Source organism: Achroia grisella, unplaced genomic scaffold, assembly GCF_030625045.1.
Source record: "Achroia grisella isolate CSIRO2021 unplaced genomic scaffold, CSIRO_AGI_Agris_v1 utg2786, whole genome shotgun sequence".
In the NCBI taxonomy this organism is placed as follows: Eukaryota; Metazoa; Arthropoda; class Insecta; order Lepidoptera; family Pyralidae; genus Achroia; species Achroia grisella.
In genome coordinates, this window is record NW_026712766.1 from 2,311,212 (window position 1) to 2,333,414 (window position 22,203).

Below are 22,203 nucleotides of genomic sequence, written 5' to 3' on the forward strand. Positions count from 1 at the left end.
TCATTTCATTCATTTCATTCATTTCATTCATTTCATTCATTTCATTCATTTCATTCATTTCATTCATTTCATTTCGTTCATTTCGTTCATTTAGTTCATTTCGTTCATTTCATTCATTTCATTCATTTCATTCATTCATTTCATTCATTCATTTCATTCATTCATTTCATTCATTCATTTCATTCATTCATTTCATTCATTCATTTCATTTCAATCATTTCATTCATTCATTTCATTTTTCATTCATTCATTTCATTCATTCATTTCATTTCATTCATTCATTTCATTCATTCATTTCATTCATTCATTTCATTCATTCATTTCATTCATTCATCATTCATTCATTCATTTCATTTCATTCATTTCATTCATTCATTTTTCATTCATCCATTCATTCATTCATTCATTCATTTCATTCATCCATCATTTCATTCATTCATTTCATTCATCCATCATTTCATTCATTCATTTCAATCATTCATTTCATTCATTTCATTCATTCATTTCATTCATTCATTTCATTCATTCATTTCATTCATTCATTTCATTCATTCATTTCATTCATTCATTTCATTCATTCATTTCATTCATTCATTTCATTCATTCATTTCATTCATTCATTTCATTCATTCATTTCATTCATTCATTCATTTCATTCATTCATTTCATTCATTCGTTTCATTCATTCGTTTCATTCATTCTTTCATTCATTCATTCATTCATTCATTCATTTCATTTCATTCATTCATTTCATTCATTCATTCATTCATTTCATTCCACCAACACCCACACTGTGAATGCTGGTGTTCCACAAGGCTGTGTGCTATCTCCGACTCTGTTTCTTCTGCATATTAATGACATATTACAAATCAACAACATTCATTGCTATGCGGATGACAGTACCGGAGATGCCTTGTACAGCGGCCATGCTAATATGTCACAGGCAAAAGTTATAGAGTACCGGAACAAACATGTGTCGATCGAAATCGAAACTTCACTCCATCAAGTTTCGGTTTGGGGTCAGGAAAATTGTTGTCAATTCAACCCCAAGAAGACACAAGTTTGCGCGTTTACCGTTAAAAAGATTCCATTTATCGTATCTACTCAGTTTCAAGACACTCTCCTTGATGTGAAGCCAAATTTCGAGGTCCTTGGCGTTGATATATCCAGTGACGTTCAGTTTTGCGGTTATTTGGAGGACAAGGCTAAAATAGCCTCAAAAAAGCTTGGTGTGCTCAGTACAGTGAGATGGTATTTCACGGCGGCTCATCGCTTGCAATTATACAAGGCGCAGATCCGGCCGCATATGGAATACTGTTCATCATCTCTGAATTCCATTTGACCGCATTCAGAACCGAGCAGCCAGAATCATTGGTAATCAACGTCTATGTGACAGACTCGACCCATTGGCTTTGCGGCGAGATATTGCATCTCTGTGCATTTTCTACCGCATATATCACGGGGAGTGTTCTGAGGAATTGTTCGGATTAATACCAGCTGCTGAGTTTCACCACCGTACCACCCGCCATAAACTGAAATACCATCCTGATCATCTGGATGAATGGCGGTCTTCCACAGTGCGGTTTTCTAGAAACTTTTTGCCAAGCACAACCACATTGTGGAATCACCTTCCAGCAATGGTATTTCCGAACCGATACGATATTGAAACCTTCAAGAAAAGAGCTTATTCCTTTTTAAAAGGCCGACAACGTACTTGCAATTCCCCTGGTGTTGCGGGTGCTCATGGGCGGCGGTAATCACTTACCATCAGGTGAGCCGCATGCTCGTTTGTCCCCTGTGTTATAAAAAAAAAGACAGCCAAAACACAAGGATTCTTCTATTAAGAGCCATATTGGTTTTTAATATGTCAATCTAGATTGCTAACAAAATGCTACCACGTGTCATTAAAATCTGTTCAATCCTTTTCAAGTAACATACATCTGAATAATAGAGAAAAGGAATAATGTAAAAGAAGAGATTACTGTAAACATTTATATGGCGACATATGCATGGACAATATTGATACCGAAAGTTAAGAGTCATGTTTAATGAGGTGGTATCAGATTTATTATTGGTATATTTATTAATAATAAACTGATAAAGACACGCCGTGGTAATATATACCATCCTGAATTCCAAATTTTGGCGGATATTGGGATACCGGTGTACATTCTATAAAGGAACATCTGAACTATGTCATCCGCCTTCAGCAACGGTAATTTAATTGCAAAAAGGTTAAGTTTTGGAAGAGATGTCCTGGCGAATTTAACAATACAGTAAATGATGATGTTGTTATCATTAAGGAAGGCGAGAACCTACCACCACCCAAGTCATTCATTTGTATAGTTTTACTCATAGAAACTCAGAAAGTTAACATTATTCGTTTTGCTAATGCTAAAACAGTTGTATCAACGGATCTTCTAACAAATTGCTTCTAGCCCAAATGTAACTTTTTCAACAGTATGATAGTATATTTATTTAATCAAATAATAGTATAATGTTAATATATATATTAATAATATAAGATGCCTACCTTCCCGCTGACTCTGGCGAGGATCTGTATCGCGCGCAGTATGTTCTCTAACTCGCCTATACTGGCCTCCGCCAATACAGACAAGCCCCATACCAAACCGCACCAGGACGACTTTAATAACTGCAATTACATTACATAGTATTAATCCTATTAATATTATAAATTCGAAATTTTGTGAGAATAGACGAATGTTTGTTACTTTTTCACGCTATAACTACTGAACGAATTTTGATAAAACTTTACAGTAATATAGCTTATACATGAGAATAACATATAGGTTATAAATTTCATGCGGTTCAAACCGCGGCTAGTATATAATAATTGTTAAAACGAGTTACAGAGGTAGACCTTGTGTATAGTCATTTGTGTAGGTCACTCAGGTAGGACCTCAGAGTCATGAATTTCATTTCATTTTCATCGTCAAGCAGCGTATAAGACGTCTCGATTGAATGGTTTGAAAAAGTTTGGGTTTGGAACATTGTATTTACAATCATATTAACCGTAATTAAAGCTTATAATTGATTAACAATTAGCTTAAACTTCTGAGATTAATCAGTTTACTAAATAGACAGATATAGGCTTTATTTACATTATACAATGATAGAAGATTGGTACAATTAACTACTAATTAATTAATAGTTTATGTAGCTTGAACCACTACAACAATTTGCTTTTATATAAATAAAGAAATAACCCTGGACAATTAACACAGCGCCATCTAGTACCATGCTAAGCAGAGCTTGTGTTATGGGTACTAGACAACTGATATAAATAATAATTAGATATATATTTTTTTGTAAATACATACGTAATATGCATAGAAAACACCCAGACCGATACAAACAATCATATTCATGAATATAAATGTTTGGACCGTGCGAGGAATCGAACCCGCGACCATCGGATGTAAAGCGGTATGCCAAACCGCTAGACCACCGACCGACCTATATTGAACGACAGAAGGAAGAGTGAATGAACGAATAAACTCACTCATGTTCGTCGCTTCACGTTCACTTATTATTCTTGTGAAACATATTTAACACACGTCTTTCAAAGCAAGATGTTTGATGGCTCAAAAGATGACTTCAGACGTACACATGTAGAAGATTTTACATATACAGCTTACCTGCAGCCTGAGATGATTCTCTTTATCTTCATTTTCGTCAACTTTATTGACAACGTTGGAGTTCTGGTCCGCCTCGCCGTGGTGGCCGTTGTTCATTATTTCTTTTTGGTCATGTTCAGTGTCTGTGTCTATAATCAATAAATAATTATATTATAATAACAATAATAATTCAGGACAATCCACATAGCGCCATCTAGTCTTGATACAAGCAAAGCTTTTGTTATGGGTCCTAGACAATAGATAGATACACTACAAAGGTACATATGTACATGTATACTGAACCTACTGTAGGTTCAGTTCTGCCACAAGTTGCTAAGTCCGCCATATCAATATATGTACATGAAACTTGTATTTCTACATTACTAAAAGAATTACAGTTGAATTGACATTTTACCTTTACAAAATAGAGTTCAATTTAGATCTACGGTATTCAAAAGTATTTTAAGGTAAATTCTAATTGAAAAGCCGAATAAAAAGAGACGACAAATATTTGAGGGGTAACCTTTCTGATGATTGCCATTCTTATTTGAATTTATTTCTTTCTCTTCGTCATTTTGATTGTCCTCGTACATTTCCTGCAACCTGCGAGACAATAGGACTGAGTTAGAAATTAAAATACAAATTAGCCGAGTCCGGGACTTAGTACTAGTAAAAAAATAGCATGATAGGTACATAATATAATACACAACAAATTAAAATAAAATATCTTTATTAATGAACTAGCTATTCGCCCGGGTGTAGTTGTGTTATATATATAAACCTACCTCTTGAATCACTTATAATAAAAAAAAACAGCTTCAAAATCCGTTGCGTAGTTTTAAAGGTTTAAGCTGTCTGTCCATGCCTATGTATATAGGGACGGACAGACAACGACAGCGACTTTGTTTTATACTATGTAATGATGTCTAGTACAGACTCTTAAGATACGTTTTGATGTTTTTTTTAAATGATGATAATATGTTGGTACTCCCGCCGGCGCTATCAGTTTAGCTGTGGAGGATGGTCGGATAACCATGACCTTATGTTAATTAACTTATTGTTAAAATCACCAGGAATTACCCAAAATTTTCAGAGACAACAGCGTGGAAACTTCATATGACGTCACAACAGTAGCAAGGGTGCCCAATAAAAACTAAATTGAGTCAAGAATATATAGTCTGTTAATAACTAACCTGAAATAATCATCACCCTCGACGGTTATGGCGATGGATCGCACGATTTCCATAAGGCAGGCGTATGCCACCGATATACCATATCCGTCCTGGATTGTTGGCGCTTCATTGCGATCTAGCATCTCGATACTGAAAAGACATATTTTTTTTTTATAGCACAGGGGAAAACGAGCTTGCGGCTCACCTGATAAGTAAGTAAGGCGGTAAGTGATTACCGGCGCCCATGAGCACCCGCACCAGGGGAATTGCAAGTGCGTTGCGGGCTTTTTAAGAAAGAATAAACTCTTTTCTTGAAGGTTTCAATATCGTATTGGTTCGGTAATACCATTGCTGGAAGGTGATTCCACAATGTGGTTGTGCGTGGTCAAAAGTTTATAGAAAACCGCACCGTGGAGGACCGCCATTCATCCAGATCAGGATGGACAATTAGAGTTATCACTCAAAATTAAATAAAAAAGTGACTTACTAAACAGATTTTGCTGTGCCTGGCTCAAAGGTCACGCAGAGTGGTAACCAGACGCCTTTCCAGTAGAACCCTGGTTGCTGAGGTATGCCTGATGCTCCTGGAATATAATTATTAGCTCTTTTTCTTATTGCGACAAATGTATTTTTTTTTAATAAATTATATTTGTGTTATAAAATATTTTTCTTTTCTGTTATAAAATAGAATTAGAAGAATTATAGAAGTAGAAGTGAGTATATTTATTTATATATAAGTAATACATATATAAAGTGTATTTTTTATTTTTTTTATTGAGGTGTTTGGGCTGTTACCAGATGCAATGACCTGTAACACTGCGACCTGAATAGATCTGTTGTGCTCACCCTTTTTCAAAGTTCGCTACCTAGACCCGTAAGGGACAAGAATTGAAGGATGTTTTTAGGAGCGATGTTTATCTCCTCAGGATATAGTGTAATGTATACATATGTACAATTTAGAAATATTCTTTAGAAGTTAAACTTGTGGATAGTTCTTAAAAAAAAGTTGCTACACATAATTAGTAATCTATAGGGCTGCGATGCGACATATTACCGATTACGTTAATTAGATAATTACAATGCTAAATCTGTTAATATTTAGTACAATACTGGGAAGGTCGATGGTACAAAATTATGATGAATATCATGGTGAGTGTATTATTATATGTAATGTTTAATGAATTAAGTTGTACCATCTGCTTTCAGATACTTACTTCGCGCCCGATAATTAAAGACAGCATGACGATTCGCGGAACACTATTTCTCTACCACTTACAGCATTAGTGAATTAGCGCTTTGCATCCTACATTTAATTCTTTTAAAATTATTGAAAAAGTAGTTACAGTTACATGTAGATATTACGAACTATAAATAATAATAATAATAATAGTAATAATAATCTCAGGACAAATTACACAGCACCATCTAGACCCAAGTTAAGCTAGCTAAAGCTTGTTTTATGGGTACTAGACAACTGATACATATACATAGATACTTTCTTTTTGTAAATACATACATAATATAAACACCCAGACCGATACAAACAATCATACTCATGAATACAAATGTTTGTGCCGTGCGAGGAATCGAACCCGCGACCATCGGTCGTAAAGCGGTGTGCTAGACCGCTAGACCACCGAGGTCGTCGTAAAATACTGCGTTTTTTATGTATATTCTTTTTTCTTACATATTATTAGTATTTTATATTTGTATAATATCTGTTTTATATTTATGTTTTTTAATTTTACGATCTGGTCAAGATCGCTGGAAGGCATTGGATGCGAGCAGCGCAGGACCGATTGTCGTGGAGATCTTTGGGGGAGGCCTATGTCCAGCAGTGGACGTCTTCCGGGCTGCAATTATTGCGAAAATTAGTGTATTCTTTAATTTGTTATATTATAGCCGACTGAAATTACAAACTCTTCATGAAACTATAATCGCATCATTACATAGTATAAAAAAATGTCGCTGTCTGTCCGTCCCTATGTATGCTAAGATCTTTAAAACTACGCAACGGATTTTGAAGCGGTATTTTTAAATAGATAGAGTGATTCTAGAGGAAGGTTTATATATATAATACATGTACAACCGGGCGAAGCCGGAGCAAGTAGCTAGTAATAAATAAAGTGACTGTAACTGTATTAGAGGTAAAAAATTTATTATCGTTGTAGTACCACAATAATAAATGGCGCTGTAAATAGAAACTTAGGCATGAAAAGAAACAGGACAACAATTGTTGTTTAAGATATGTAACTATTTGGTTTCAGTACACTCCAATGTGTCTCCATCGGAACGTTTATTACAATATCAAACCCGATGCACACGTAGATTCACGCCAGGCGTATGTATAGAGCACGTAGTTCCAGTGTGGACTTACGAGTTCCACATACAGAATTGCACGTACGTCTGTTTGTCTCATTACTATGTCGCAACCTAATATAATACTGGATGTACCTAAAAAAATAAAATTTTTGGAATATTCACTCTAAAGTTTTAGCTTTAAAGTCTATCCAGTATTGTATAAGGCGTGAGATATATTCTCTTTCGACAACAAACAGTATTACCACAATGTGTTCTAGTATTTGTGAAGTTCAATTGTCTTAACTCACGTACATTACGTGCAAGTTTTGTCATATAACTATTATAATTATCAATGAGTGACAATCCACACGTATATATAGTCATAAATGAAGTCACACATATGTTTTGGTAAAGTTTGCTATATACAAGGCTTTGGAGTAGTAACGAAGTTCTATTTAAATTATCTCGGTACATACTGCTCAGTATAATTTTCTATCAATGTTGGCGACAGACCTTTTATAGCACTTTCTTATTTTGAACCATGTTTTTTATTTACAATTCTAGTTCAAAGTATATTCATTTTACCCTACAATATAGATAATCAACTTACAAAACATTATCATTTCAACCGTTTATATAGTGCACATGTTGCACAGTATCTCAATTTTACATTTATGTTTTGGATAATCCGTAATATTTCTTAATTCCTTTACGAGCAGCGAGAGACTTGGTTGTCCGTACGCAACACGCACCAATCGTTTCATGAGTTACCGGCAATGCATCAACAGATGTCGCTCGCTCATCGATATGTACTCACATATACTCTCTGTCGATAACGAACAGTATAACTCCAGTGATATGGGGTATTTACGAAGTTAGTATTAATTATATCTTCTCTCGTTTCAATGGCAACTAAATGTATTTACCCGAAAATGATGCAACGTCTTTAGCGCCTTCGGTCGCATTTTGGCACATGGTATTAAAAAATGTAAATAATATAAGAATAAATTCAGATCAGTTAGACAATCGTAGAATTCACTAGATATTAAACACTATTGTGTTCTGGGTGGATTATACAGTCCACTACATATACTTATATATACTAATCTTCATATGAAGATATGGCACGTTGTTGCCATTGCGGTCCCTAGTTCTCATTATTGATGACTTTAGGTTTGGAAGGAGTTATATAACAATAAAATTGGGAACATAACACCTCAGTCTTAAACATAACCAGCATTGGATAAATAAAGCTTGAGATAATGACGATGAAATTCTAAACCTTACAGCCGAATTGAAATTATTTTCAGATCACTTTGGTAGACGAGAAGGTATAGATGTTGCAGAACTAATAGAACTACCCGAGGTACAAGATAATATGCGGGACAATGAGGCTCCAGACTACGACTCGAGAGACGACGTACTGATATATAATCCCGCAGTAACTGTCGAAGATGAGGATATAATAGCTCTTAATGAAGTTATCCCACAGGATATTGACAAAGTGGATGACATGTATTTGAATGATGATATTATTAAACATAAAATATGAGTTAGAGAGAGAGAATTGAGAAAAGTTAATTGTGGCTTTAAAAGATGTTTAGGGACCGCATGTTTGAGAACCTTGTATAATAATTGCAACAGATATTTAGAAACTTCTTTCTATTCCATCCACAATGATCACTAACTATCATACCAAACTTATTACAATGTATAAGTAAGTATTAGGTGTGTTTTAAAGCTTACTATGCAGTTCTGTTACGTAGTCTTGTTTCAGCAGTAACATTAACATTAAAATATTCAAATTATTACTTACAACCAATAACAATTATTTGGAGGTACGCCAAGGCTCAAAACTAGGACCTCTAATTTTAATAACCTTCTTTATAATCATATCCATGATTTTGTACAAAAATTAAGCCCGCTTACAATTTAAATGTTTATTAAAAGATAGTATGAAAGGAAGTAAAATAAGAGAGGTGGAAATTAATTGTGGTAGCAATTTATTTAAAAGTGAGTGAAGAAACTTACCAGCTGGCGTGTTGACTTGGGATGCAACAAACAGACTTTGTACATAGGCCCCTAGTGCATTCACTATATCCTGGAAGATATTCGTCGCGTGCGGCTTCATGTCATAACACTCGCAGAATGCCTTCAAGAGTTCTAAAACAAATATATAAACATAATAAACTAATAACATGACAAAAAATGGAACAAGACAAATAAGTTTCTGACACAATGTTTATATCTTAATCAATTAAGATTTCACTTATAATAACATGGTTTTAACAATCAGTTCCTTCTGTCAAATAAAACATTCACAAATTCCATCACATTAATAATAATAACACACAAACATCTAGCCCCAAGCTAAGTAGAGCTAATGTTATGGATACTACACAACTGACAGAAATACTTAAATAATAGTTTTATAAATGCATATTACTGTTTAGTTATTTTTTTGTAAAGAAAATAGTAGGTATTGAAAGAATACTAACTTGGCTGAATAGTCATCTTGTGGAGCACCTCAAGCGCTAGCGCGCGCTGCCACAGTGGTTTGTCGGGGTCCAGGAATTTGATAGTGAGCGACAGAAATATCTCGCACTCCGTCACCTAGTACCAAGCATTACAAGCATTAAATACATTTTAAAATCTATCAATAAAAATCATTTTTTATCTAGCAAATGATTCGACAAGTTTAGATTAGTAGTAGAATAGTAGTATTGAAACAAAAAAAAATATATCATCAAGATGATAATATATATAAATGCTCGTTGACTCTAACTGCAGCAAAAAACATTTAGTAATTAATTACAATGTACGATAGTTCATTCAGTAACCACGAAATAAGGAACTAATACTTATCTAGTATACATTATAAGACACATTAAAACCTGCACAACAATAGAATTCAAGAGTAGACCAGTGGGTGTAGAATGTATACATACAGATACACAGACGTATACAGTAGATACTGACCAGTAAGTTGTGGTACTTGTGTACGATGATGGCGACGAGCCGCAGTAGTCGCATGGTGACGGGGAAGTGTGGCCGCTCGGCGGCTGCAGGACTCCCCCCCGCGCCCCCCGCACCAGGGATCTGCAGCGCCGGCAGCGCCGCCCTGCCGAACGTATGCATTTATTATAATTCACAGTTAAAAAAAAGAAAACAAAACAGCATATAAAAAACTAGTCCCCACCACACTTGGGAAACACAACTCCTTAAGTTTTAAATTTATAATCATCTAGTAATCTATCCATATTTTACAACTCACCTATATTTAACATTTGGCGAGAAGAGTCGTATAATTAAAGCACACACGTGTTCCTTTAAAAGGAATCTAAATTCTGATATCTGAAAAAAAAAACATTTTGTTACAATTTTAATATTAATACGCAAATCAAATACTTTACATTCTTGATTTCCATAAGAAATACAGGAAGCCAATAAAAACAAATTAATACACAGACTATCATGCATTTGATACACACACACTTTCTTCATAACTATAGTTTTTGATAATAAAACCTTAATAATGTTAAAACTACTTCAAAGTTACACTATATAACAAGACAACAGTTATAATAAGATGTATAAGAGTACTAGTTCATATGGATGTTAGCCTATAAGGTATTTATAACATGGACCATTAGAAACCTGAATTAAAGAAATAATATAATTTATATATATGATGCTCACCTTAAAGAATACTGGAGAAAAATCAGTCAATACGGTATCGAGTAATTCCAGACCGAATGTCTTTGGCACGTCCGAGATACCGACCAGCCAGTGGGCTGCGTCGCCATTTATTAATTGAATTATATCCTGCAAACAAAAATTATATGTCATACTAACAGATCCGACCACGCGTAGCTGTAGCTAAGGGTAAAGAATATTGCAACTATAAATTGAGATGTAAGCCAGCCTATCTTTCAAGTTGGATCAAATTGAACACAATGTGCACATTAAATTTGCAATCGGTTCAGTAGTTTAGGAGTCTATCGCGGACAAACAACATAACACGTAATTTTTATATATAAAGATATATGAAGAGGCCTAGGCCCAGGCCTCAGTGGTATAGCGGTTTAGCATACGCAGACGTGGATGGTCGCATATTCGACTTTTGTATCGTAAATACTTAATGGATAAACTAAAAAAAATACATCACATATTTTTATACTTCCAATATATGGGATTAAAAAAATATATAATAATAATAACCCTCAACAATTCACACAGCACCATCTAGTCCCAAGGTAAGCAGAGCGTGTGTTATGGATATTAGACTACTGTTAGAATACTACTATTTTTTTTTAATTACATATGTTTTTAACAAAAGGGAATATTAAAGATTCATAGGAATAAGCAGTGTACGTGAAAGCGATACCCCTGGTGATTCAGACATCCATAGGCTATGATAACCATTTATCATCAAATTGGCAGAACAGCTGTTTGCCATGATCGTAGTATAAAAAAGCAATGTTATCAGTTAGTAAGAAAGGTGTATACGGATAGAATACATGATATAAATGATACCTGTAAAATAAGATAGGCATCGACGGCGCACGGTTTCAAGTCCTTCGGAGCTTTACTATTTGTTTGAGGTCTCACATCTGCCGGGTTCACCTTTAGAGTACCTGTAAATAGAAATGTAGTCCTCATTTTAAAACTCATTGGTTGTAGCATTGGCGTAACCTAATTCAAAAAATGTAGAATTAGAATGATGTTCAAGAAGTTTAGTTTTAGTTTTACAATTATTTCCAAGAAGCATAGGGACTATCTGATTGTAAACGGCACCACAGTCTATGAACGCTTAAAACAACGTTAGACCACCGAGGCCCTCGGTGGTTTAGCACACTGCCTTACTTTCTATGGTTGCGGGTTCGATTCCTAATTACATAACGTTTGTATTCATGAAAATGAAGTAATTAGTGATTACCTAAAAATGGCATAGTGATTAATTTATATGCAGTCAAAGTGGGAGCTAGAGGTGTACCAGCGAAATCTGTCTACAACCTTCTAAAAGTTCTTGATCTGTCTAAGAGTTACCTTATACCTATAGATATACGAAGTAAAGTTGCATTAACAGGCTTCTACCAGATTTGACTGAAGAGAAACACGAGCGGTGACGATGATATAATCAGTTCCCGGATCATAAGTCCCGGGAACTGTTCGGAGTTTCCTTCTCCGTTATAGGATGGACCCGGCACCCGCATGGTGAATGCATATAATGGTAAGAAATTCGTCTCTGTGTATGCATACCATCAGCCTCAGCCAGCGCCCTTTCGAAGACCAGCGCGACGAGTTGACGAACGGTGGCGGCAGCCGCGTGGCTGGTGCTTACGTCACGTGTCTCCGAAGTGGATACCATCCGCATGCACATCACCATTGTCTGAAATATACAATGTATAATTTCAACATGTCATAATGCTAAGAAAGAAGAGAATGTTAAGTAAGAACATTCAGGAAACACATAGACTCTTCCTCAAGTGGCCAAAAAGAGTTCGATAACTTTAATCTTCTGGCGAAATTATTTAGCACTAGCTGCTACCACGACTTCGTCCGCGTGGAATTTAACTTTATTTTTCTAAAATAAAAGTAGCCTAAGTCACTCCTTATTACATCAGCTACCTGCCTAAAAAAGTCCCGTCAAAATCGGCCCAATCATTTCAGAGATTAACCGGAACAGACAGACAAAAATTGTAAAAAATGTTATTTCGGTGTAGGTACCGTATTTGTATTCAGATGCATGTAGTAAAAACGGTTATTTCAATAACACTCCACTCCAACTTTATTTATATGTATAGATTTTTCGATTTCTCATAACTATAATTCTATGTTATTTATTTTATAAACTCTGGACTCCAAAAGGGATGTTATAAGTGTATAACGTGCTTCTATAGTTTGAGCATCACTGTAGTATGTAGAACACTGAACATCGTCATTTGCCCTCTAAACAACCATCATCCATGTTCATCTTTACATGGTGACCCTACCAGCTCCTTAACGAATGGACCGATCATGTCTCGTTTTTTTTTTATTTGAAAGCTGTCGTTTATAAGATAGTTCTTAGTTACAATTCATTAGAGTTTTTATTCAAGAGTTATATACATTTTTTATATCTATTATATACTGAGTTGCAAAAACCACTAACCCTTGCCAAAGTATCGCCATGCACGAGGTCGGAGGTGGTCATAAGCAGTGCAGCAGTCTGCAGCAGCTTCAGCTCTAACACCCCAGCCTGGCCCAGGTTGTACAGACAATCTACCACATGTCGAGCACCTTTTGCATCTATACCTTGCTGGGCAATCAGCCTTTGTACTGTACCAAGGCAGAACTGTAAAGTAAAGTGCAAACTATTACTTAAGAAACAACCGTATGTATATATGTGTATGGTGCTTATTTGTTCAGGAAATGGATTATCAGTATATTTAGTATGTTAGACATATATACACTTTCTAATAGAATAGAGAATCATTTATTAAATTAGACTTAAATTTAAGCATGTTTCAATAATCATATTTTATTGTTCACTTTAGTTTAAACAATGAGTTTAATCTCCTGCACATTCGGAAAGCAGTCTCGTCACAAGAAGAATGAGCAAGAATAGAGTGGTATGTGACTGACAAAAATATACAATATAAATAAGTTTTTGACAGATCTCCTCAATTGAAGTAGCTTACCTGATGGTAAGTGATAACCATTGCCTATATTTATGAACAGCAGCTAAGTTGACTATGTTTTATCAGAATTATAGGCATAGAATGGTAGACTGTATGAACAAACACACAAGTAAATAAATATTAATTTTTACATAAGGAATGTAAACTTAATATAAGTACTTTTATTATTTACTACACTAACTTTTATTATATTCCAAATGAATGCAGATTCTGAGAATAATACTGAGAAATAAATAAATAGTTTGTTATTTTTCTAAATAAACTATAAAGTAGTAGTTTGTTTAGAAAAATAACAACATTTTCAAGGTTTATTTGTATTCTAATTGACATATAATATAAATACATATAAAAAATTAACATATATAGTTGAATGGTTCACACACAATAACAAACCTTGATAATCTTCAAATCTTTAGATTCACATCCTTGGACCAATGGGTACAGTATTTGATTAACAACCCCATACAGGGAAGCTTGAGGATTATTAGAAGCTAAAGACAATTTTTCAATTGCTTCATCACATGCCTGGAATAAGTAATAATATAAAATAAACAAAATATTCCCTCACAACTGCTTTATTTTATAGATGACAATAGAATGGTGCACCCTTCGGCGCTAACGGTTTACGCTGGTGGGGCGCCACTGGAGGATGATAAGATGAGGTTAGCTCAGTTAGCCCATAGTGGTATATTTACCATGAATTTATAACAATAGTTCCCAGATGGGACCATGTGGAGGTCAACCTGACAACCCCATTGCAAGCAATGTACCATACATTGCTTGCAATGGGGTTACCAACCATTGCTGTCCCCCCACACACAACTATTGTGCCAGAGGGCGGACCTACTTTTTGATTACTTTAGATTGGGTAATAGTAATAGTGTTTTCATCACCAGAGAGTAACTGCTTGGAGTTTCCCTCTCTGCCACATGATGGACTGTAAATATGTAGGATCTATCTGGGTATCTAGATCTATCTATATAATAACAAATTGCAGTATGACTGCAATTTGTTATGATTTGTTTGACTTTACAAACATTTTATGCACAGTAAAGTTGGTATGTCATCAGTTGACAGTGGCTCTACCTACCCTATTTGGGATAAGAGATGTGAAGATACCATATATGTATAATCATTACAGTAGGTAATACAAATATTATTGCATGATAGAATATTAAATGAATGTTAATATGGTCCACTACACTGAACAAAATTAATAGCAAACATACCAATTTACAGACTACAGATACTTAAACAATATTAATGAATATTTTTAATATTGATTTTATAATTATTTAATTTATTATTGGAGTCTTTTTTTTATTACTAATTATGTGTGGCCTATATCTCTATAAACAAAGACAGTTATGTCTACGAGGCTTGTTCTATTTTGAATGACAAATGGTAACTTCTAAGTTTGAATTTATGTTTCTTCTGTGATATCTATACTAGCTTATTACGATTTTATCTGCATTTTTTAGATACTATTATTTATATAACCATTCACACCAAATTTCAATAAAATATGTTCAGGCATTTAGTCTTAAAAAGGTAACAAATAGATAGAGTGCCATACACATTTTTACACAAGAATATGAATAAGCACTCATTAAAAATGTTGGGGAAAGTCAGATTTATAAATGATGTAATCAAATAAATGATTATACATAGTTTTTATAAATGTTGTGTGATCAGTCAATGTCTTTATACTATACTACTGGAACATCATAGCTTCCATTTTCATACACCTGTGCATACATGTGATTGAGGTCAAATAACTATAGGCATGTATTATAAATACAGTAATCCCCCTATAACACAGTACTTTGGTTCCGTATTATAAGAGTATGACCATATACCATGTATTTATGGTCATTCTAAATAAAATATGTATGCATATGAACTAGAATAACTAATTATGAACTATACAAAACAAACAACTTAATCAACATAAACAAAACATTATTAATTTCACAGTACAGAAATATAATGTGGGATATCCTTGTTTTATATGGGGGAATGCCCATGGGGGGGATTGATATCCATATAATATGAAAACATGTTATTAGAGTAATGTTATAGGAGGGATTACTGCAGAAACCTTCTGGTAGATAGTAACTTAAATGTAAAAACTAATTAACTGTGACATTATTTTAAATTACTAGAGGACCACTTTTATAGTATCAAAAAATATATAATATATAGCTTTGTTACTACATCTACATAAACTAAACATATAGTTCTCCACAAATTTGTACTTTATTGTTAAATTTATATGCCCAAATGGCCGTAATGATGTAAATGTTTTCCAAGAAAAAATATCTTATATATAAAATTCTCGTGTCACAGTTTTCGTTCCCATACTTCTCTGAAATGGCTTGACCGATTCTCATGAAATTTTGTGAGCGTATTGAGTAGGTCTGAGAATCGACCAACATCTATTTTTCATCCTCCTAAATGATAGGGGTAGTCCACCCCTAAATTTTATTTTATTATTTTAAGGCGAAACAATGTTTGCCGGCACAGCTACTTATTATATAATATTCTACAGTACCAAAAAGTACAAGTAACTTGGAGATTCTCTGATAAGTATAAATGTTAATAAATAAATACTGTATTATAAATATGAATATTTTAAAAATTAGAGTATGATGCATTTTCAAAACCTTATAGCTGAATGAATCCTAATGAAATCTAATATGAAGATAAATATAGCCTATGATATGCCTATATTTACTCTAAAAAAAAAGCAGATGAAATCGCTGGTAATAGGTACCACATATTCAATAATTTCTACACACTTTATATTACTACCAAATAGCAGAACTTCTTAAAGAAAATATTTACTTAAGAACTTCTTAAAGAAAATATTTACTTAACCTAGCATTCAAGATATTTTCATTTAACACTATTTCACCTTGTAAATACACAATAGGTCAGGCAGTTTCTTTAATAAAACTGCTAAATAGCTAGCTAATCAGCCTATAATTACCAAGGTTATTTTTCTTAGATTATCTCAAATATCTATTGACTAATCCATGTAAAAACAAAGTTGGATCAAACAGCGATAAACGGACTTCAATTTAAATAACATAAAAAGCAATAAATGGATAAAAACCTCTCTTATCTGAGGATATTTCTTCTTGGTTTCTAAGCTTAGATTTCTGAAGTCATTTTGCAAAACCTCCATGAATTTTTTTGTGGAGTCATCGCCGGTCACTGCACTGACGAATGCCATTTTGGATTTAGTTGTTAAAAATTAAATCATTTCATTATTTCACAGCATTATATCAGAAAAATTAAAAATTATGCCATGTACACAATCGACATCACTCACAGTTTTGCGTTCAGAAATTAATTTATAGTTACACGTAAGTCAAGATTACATCTTTCAGATGTAACATAAATAATTATGCGATAAAATAGTTTTATTACACTTTATAAGAAAAAAAAACGTTAGTTTAACTTGGAGAATTAAAATTTTGAGTCGTAACTTTTTTAATTAGCTATTAAATATAATAAAGAGTATATTAAATACTATAACATTACTATTCATTTTGCAATCCAATTACTGAACGAAATGAAATGTCAATGTCAACCACATCTGTAGTTCCTTTTCATGCAAAATTTACATTCTATATTGGTGATGGTATCAATTTAAACGCATTGTTAAAGTTTCTTATGCAAATAAATACAATGTCAATAATATAATTGACAAATTTAATAAATATGACTAAACTATGTATGTAAAGCGTAATATAAAAACTAATTCAAATTAGTATTATTTGAAATGTATAAATTAGTAGAAATGTTAAATATTTTTATAACTTATTCTGAAACTATTTAAATTATTAATAATGCTATGATTATACGAAATAGTTAATCTACTTTTTCATATTCTTTTAATTAGATTTAAATACAGTAATGTTGTACTGATAAATACAAAAGTGAAAGTGAAAGATCAGTTATGAAAGAAAAAACGCGGTGATTCGGTGCATTCGGTGATCGATGATAGATGAAGATGACCCACTTTTGACGGGTAATTTTTTTCTAGTGTAGCAACATCGATTACTGATTGTGCTGAAGAAAAAACAATGGTGTAATGTAATTCCAGATTTTTATTTGTAAGTATTTATAGAATCCAATATCAATGTAGCTAAAGTAACAGTAGTGTATCGACAAAATCGTTCACCCACCACACCATGGTGTTATCGAGGTATAAAACTCGTGGGTTTCCCTAGAAAATCCCTTTGCAACATTGACGTACTGTCATTTCAGTTTTTTTACTCTATTTATTCAGCTTGATTCAGCTATGCGCCATTTAGTGCAATAGATCGGCGGATGTCTGCAGATTTTAGCACATCTTTAAATAAAACGCTATACAACGCAAGTGCAATGGCTGGGTGGATCTGACGTAGCACCGTCTGCGCGACATCCCAGCAACCCGCTTTCGCATTTTTTTCGTGTAACAATTTCGAGCCGGCACGTCGTTTTCTTCATTTAAGTGTTATTTGGATAGATCTTTTGTTGGTTCGTGTTGAGTGAGTGCAATATAGTGACCGTGCAGTTTCTGTGAGTTCGTGGAGGCTTGACAGGTAGGTCATTTATTACGATGCAGTCGACGGTCGTGTCACCAGAACGGCTCGGTAAACAAAGCAACATGTTACTTGCTTATTTGTAAATAATTATTCATTTGTTAATGCACTTAAACTCATTGTCATATTGCATGCCCATGTTCTCTGTATGCAGGCAGTAGTATCTAATTTGAAAATATTTTAATTAATTGTTGATTCAATTGAAAGATATCTAGAACTTATCATAATTTTTTTAGATTTATCTATTTTGATTTGCAATATTGTGTTTGTTTAATAATTTATCAATGCATTATCAATATTAATATTATTATTTTTATAAACAAAATAATATTAGTTTCTATTATTTCACACTACAAAGCAATAGCGAATGAATATTTTGAGTAGCTATAGTAAGGTCATAATTTTATTTCTGAGCTTTGTATTGATTTCAGTTAAGATTAATATTTATTATTATTTTATTTTGTTTGCCTTATGGGTGACTTATAGAAGAACCTAATTACATACATATTCATATAAAACATCTAGACCAATATATAGAATCACGCTCGTGTCTACAAATGTTCGCATCATGCCAGGAATCAAACCAGCAACCATTGAAAATAAAGCAGTATGCTATACTCTATTGAGTTATCTTTCTGCCATGGTAAAATGTAATTGTACTGAATAATTACCCCCTTGTTAGCAATGCACCATGTCAGGTTGAAATGGTTATCCATGCGACTTCCCCTGGAAACCGTCATGATAAATTCCTGGCAAAATTTCCACAATAAGCTAACCGACCTGACTATATGTGGCTGGTTATGTAAATTATTTAGCATAGGTGCACCATACCATTATCAACCAATAAAAAAAATTGTGTGTATGACAAATGTGTTCAAATTAAGATTGGTTTATCATATCTTATCTAAATAATATCATCCATCAGTCATCACATATTGCTTATTTATCTGCAAAATTAATACTGATTTGTATTATAACAATGCAATTCTAAAAACAAATTAATTTTAGTATTAATTATAAATTTTACATTAACAATTTGCAGGTTTGTTCATTGAAGCCATTCATTACTTATTATTTATTTCCACGTGAATTGTGAGAAGTTCTTTTCATTGGTATTATAAATAACTATGTTTACTTAACATAGTCCAACTAAACCTATAATATCCATGTATATATATTAGCTGTACTAGCGACATAATCCACATGGAATTTAACTTTATTTTTCTAAATAAAAGTAGCCTAAGTTACTCCTTATTACATCAGCTACCTGTCAATAAAAGTCCCGTTAAAATCGGTCCAGCCATTTCAGAGATTAGACAGACAAACTGACAGACAGACAAAAATGTAAAAAAAAATATGTTGGTGTATGTACCATATTTATATTCATATGCGTGTAGTAAAAAATAGACACTCCTATTTTATTTATATGTATAGATACCTGTGTATGTTCATCCAAAGTCAATTATGCAAATTATATAGAACCAGTTAAATTATTATAACAAAAATATTAGTATGTTTTATGTTCTAATAGGATAAAATTTGTTAAATGCGGTATGATGATACCATTGTATTTAATTAAATAATAATAATAATAATCATCATCTTTATTTGTCTCAAACAAAAAGTGATACAATTGCTATACAATAATAAAATTTAAAAGTAATGAAGGAGACAAAATAGTCTATAACTCAGAGTGTATATACAAATAAATATAAAATCATATTAAAGTATCTTTGGTCTCCCAATTTATCCAAATTTGAATTTAAAAATGAACCTGTATTATTGTAAACATGTATGACATTTATTTGAAAATATGAGCTGAGTTTCTTGTCAGTTCTTCTCATCTCGAAATCATTCCGAACTGATGGTAGATTTGATATATCATTAGAGTCTGTGATGAACCTATATAAGGATATTTTGATTTTTTTTTAATGTCTTACCGTGGGACTAGGTAGCGCTGTGGTTGTCCAGGGTTATTTATTTAATAAGCCTAAATAATTTAAAATGCTATCCAAGGTCAGTATACCACGCGGACGAAGTCGCGGGCACAGCTAGTGTAGATATAAATTACAGTTAGACCTGGATGTGAATTATCAAGGTATGGTAATCTTCCAAATGAAATATCTTAATTAGACAAATGACAGCTGTGATTATCTCTGAATTATTGTGTAACAGCTGAGTTTATTTTGATTACGTACAAACATACATGTGTTAGTATATTTACGTTTTACTAATATTATAAACGCAAACGTTGTTGAGTATAGATGGATGGATGTGTTATTCTTTCACATAAAAACTTACTGAACGGATTTTCATGGAAGTTACAGTAATATAAGGTCAGGTATGAGGTCAGGTCAGTTTGCCCATCGTAATTATATAACTAGGAATTAACCACTATGGTTTCCAGGAGGAGCCGCGTGGTGGTCGACCTAACATGGTACAATCTAGCAATGGGGACACTAGACCAGTTTATTAACCCCCTTCACTCATTTATTTATTTGTATAGATTATCTTATTATAAAAATGGAAGTTTGTGTTTATGGATGGGTGTTTCTTACTCTTTCACGCAAAATCTATTGAATGGATTTTAATGAAACTTAGCTCATACATCAGAATAACAAACGCTTTAAATTCACGAGGATGAAACCGCAGACATAGCGAGTATAGTATTAATGACAATTAAAAAGTATTTATTCCTCCCATAGTCATATGTATAGTGCTAAGTTTAGCTGGCAAGTTATTTTCGTTCTAGATATGTGTGAGTCATCGACCCTTGATAACAATACTGTTTAACCGTCATCCCACTGAGATGTGCATTATTATTTATATACCATAGGGTTGCTACTAGTGCAGCATTCATATAAAAAATATATTTCAAGTTTTGCCAGACTAGTGTTTTGGTTTTAACGTATGATAGATAGATAATTTATTTGTTTCAACATTTACAACAATAGTACAAATGTTCGCCTCATATTCAGGGGGCATGCAAATTACAATTCATAACAATTACCTTTACAATTAAATTACATTATAGATAAGAATATCAGATGTCAGGTCAATTCCCGCAAAGAGTAACAGCATTTTTTAACGAGCCATTGGTGTAATTCTTTTTTAAATCTATTTAACGCCATCTCTCGAATTACCTGTGGTATTTTATTATGTATTTGATATCGGAATAGTGCTCCCGCCTGCACTAACGGTATACGCTGGCAGGCCACCAGTGGAGGGTGATAAGATAAACATAAGGTCAGGTGTATGTAATGTGTGTGTAATGTGAACTGATGACCCGATGTACCATATCAGGTTGACCACCATGAGTTAGCCCATCGTGACAAATTCACCAGGAATCACGATAGTTTCCAGGGGGGAACCGCGTGGAGGTTAACCTGACATGGTACATTGGGCCATCAGTTCACATTACTAACAATCCCCTTTCCCCCCACCAAACTAATATTAAACCGGTAGATATTGTCTTATAAAAATAAATAAATAGTAGAAATAGATTTTTTAAAGATAAAAAGATCCACTTCTTTTATGTTGGCTAAAAATTACTGTTACACCGAAAAGGCGAACTTGCTTTCAGAATGTTACAGAGCTCAGTATTAGTGAGAGTGAGCCATATATATTATATCGTAGTATAAAACTACGACGTTGGCATACAAGCATACGCCCCATCTGATGGTCAACGGTTACCTATGGACACTTATGAACTTACTATGTTAATGTCTTTCACGACTATTGTTTCTTAATATTTTCTTTATCCGAAAGAAAACATTAAGTACATGAAATCACTGTAAATAGTTACAAAATATTA

The 22,203-nt window shown here is 33.4% G+C and overlaps 3 protein-coding genes across 8 annotated transcripts in view; 2 read left to right on the forward strand and 1 right to left on the reverse strand.

Moving 5' to 3' along the window:
- The window catches only part of LOC131843111 (protein MON2 homolog), a 36,001-nt gene extending 18,880 nt beyond the window's left edge, over positions 1 to 17,121 (reverse strand). Inside the window, exons 1-15 of the mRNA XM_059191709.1 lie at positions 16,913 to 17,121; positions 14,188 to 14,319; positions 13,266 to 13,448; positions 12,374 to 12,503; positions 11,648 to 11,748; positions 10,811 to 10,936; positions 10,386 to 10,465; positions 10,091 to 10,232; positions 9,610 to 9,724; positions 9,143 to 9,274; positions 5,298 to 5,394; positions 4,832 to 4,960; positions 4,162 to 4,241; positions 3,660 to 3,787; positions 2,534 to 2,653 (exon numbers count right to left, since the gene is read on the reverse strand). Of these exons, the coding sequence (XP_059047692.1) occupies positions 2,534 to 2,653; positions 3,660 to 3,787; positions 4,162 to 4,241; positions 4,832 to 4,960; positions 5,298 to 5,394; positions 9,143 to 9,274; positions 9,610 to 9,724; positions 10,091 to 10,232; positions 10,386 to 10,465; positions 10,811 to 10,936; positions 11,648 to 11,748; positions 12,374 to 12,503; positions 13,266 to 13,448; positions 14,188 to 14,319; positions 16,913 to 17,032 (1,815 nt within the window). The 5' untranslated portion in view covers positions 17,033 to 17,121. The remainder of the gene's footprint in view (positions 1 to 2,533; positions 2,654 to 3,659; positions 3,788 to 4,161; positions 4,242 to 4,831; positions 4,961 to 5,297; positions 5,395 to 9,142; positions 9,275 to 9,609; positions 9,725 to 10,090; positions 10,233 to 10,385; positions 10,466 to 10,810; positions 10,937 to 11,647; positions 11,749 to 12,373; positions 12,504 to 13,265; positions 13,449 to 14,187; positions 14,320 to 16,912) is intronic.
- LOC131843110 (uncharacterized) lies at positions 5,871 to 8,667 on the forward strand. Its single transcript, XM_059191708.1, has 4 exons — positions 5,871 to 5,959; positions 7,078 to 7,210; positions 7,831 to 7,985; positions 8,422 to 8,667. The coding sequence occupies exons 1-4, from the start codon at positions 5,890 to 5,892 to the stop codon at positions 8,661 to 8,663; spliced, it is 600 nt and encodes a 199-aa protein (XP_059047691.1). The 5' UTR covers positions 5,871 to 5,889; the 3' UTR covers positions 8,664 to 8,667.
- Positions 17,122 to 17,849: 728 nt separating the features above from the next.
- LOC131843147 (serine/threonine-protein kinase WNK1) overlaps positions 17,850 to 22,203 on the forward strand; it is a 59,087-nt gene continuing 54,733 nt past the window's right edge. For 4 of the 6 annotated variants that reach the window (XM_059191751.1, XM_059191754.1, XM_059191755.1 and 1 more), the window contains exon 1: positions 17,850 to 17,918. The gene's annotated coding sequence lies outside the window, so the exon portion shown is untranslated. Of the gene's footprint in view, positions 17,919 to 17,993; positions 18,011 to 18,046; positions 18,390 to 22,203 lie in introns of those variants that run through there. The other 2 variants (XM_059191753.1, XM_059191752.1) reach the window with 2 other exon arrangements.

Excerpts from the sequence above, each read along its gene's own strand:
- LOC131843110 (XM_059191708.1), top strand. The coding sequence starts at position 5,890 with ATGCTAAATCTGTTAATATTTAGTACAATACTGGGAAGGTCGATGGTA. Across the intron at positions 5,960-7,077 it reads AAATTATGATGAATATCATG|TACACTCCAATGTGTCTCCA; the intron begins GTGAGTGTATTA and ends ATTTGGTTTCAG. Across the intron at positions 7,211-7,830 it reads TTCCACATACAGAATTGCAC|CGAGAGACTTGGTTGTCCGT; the intron begins GTACGTCTGTTT and ends CTTTACGAGCAG.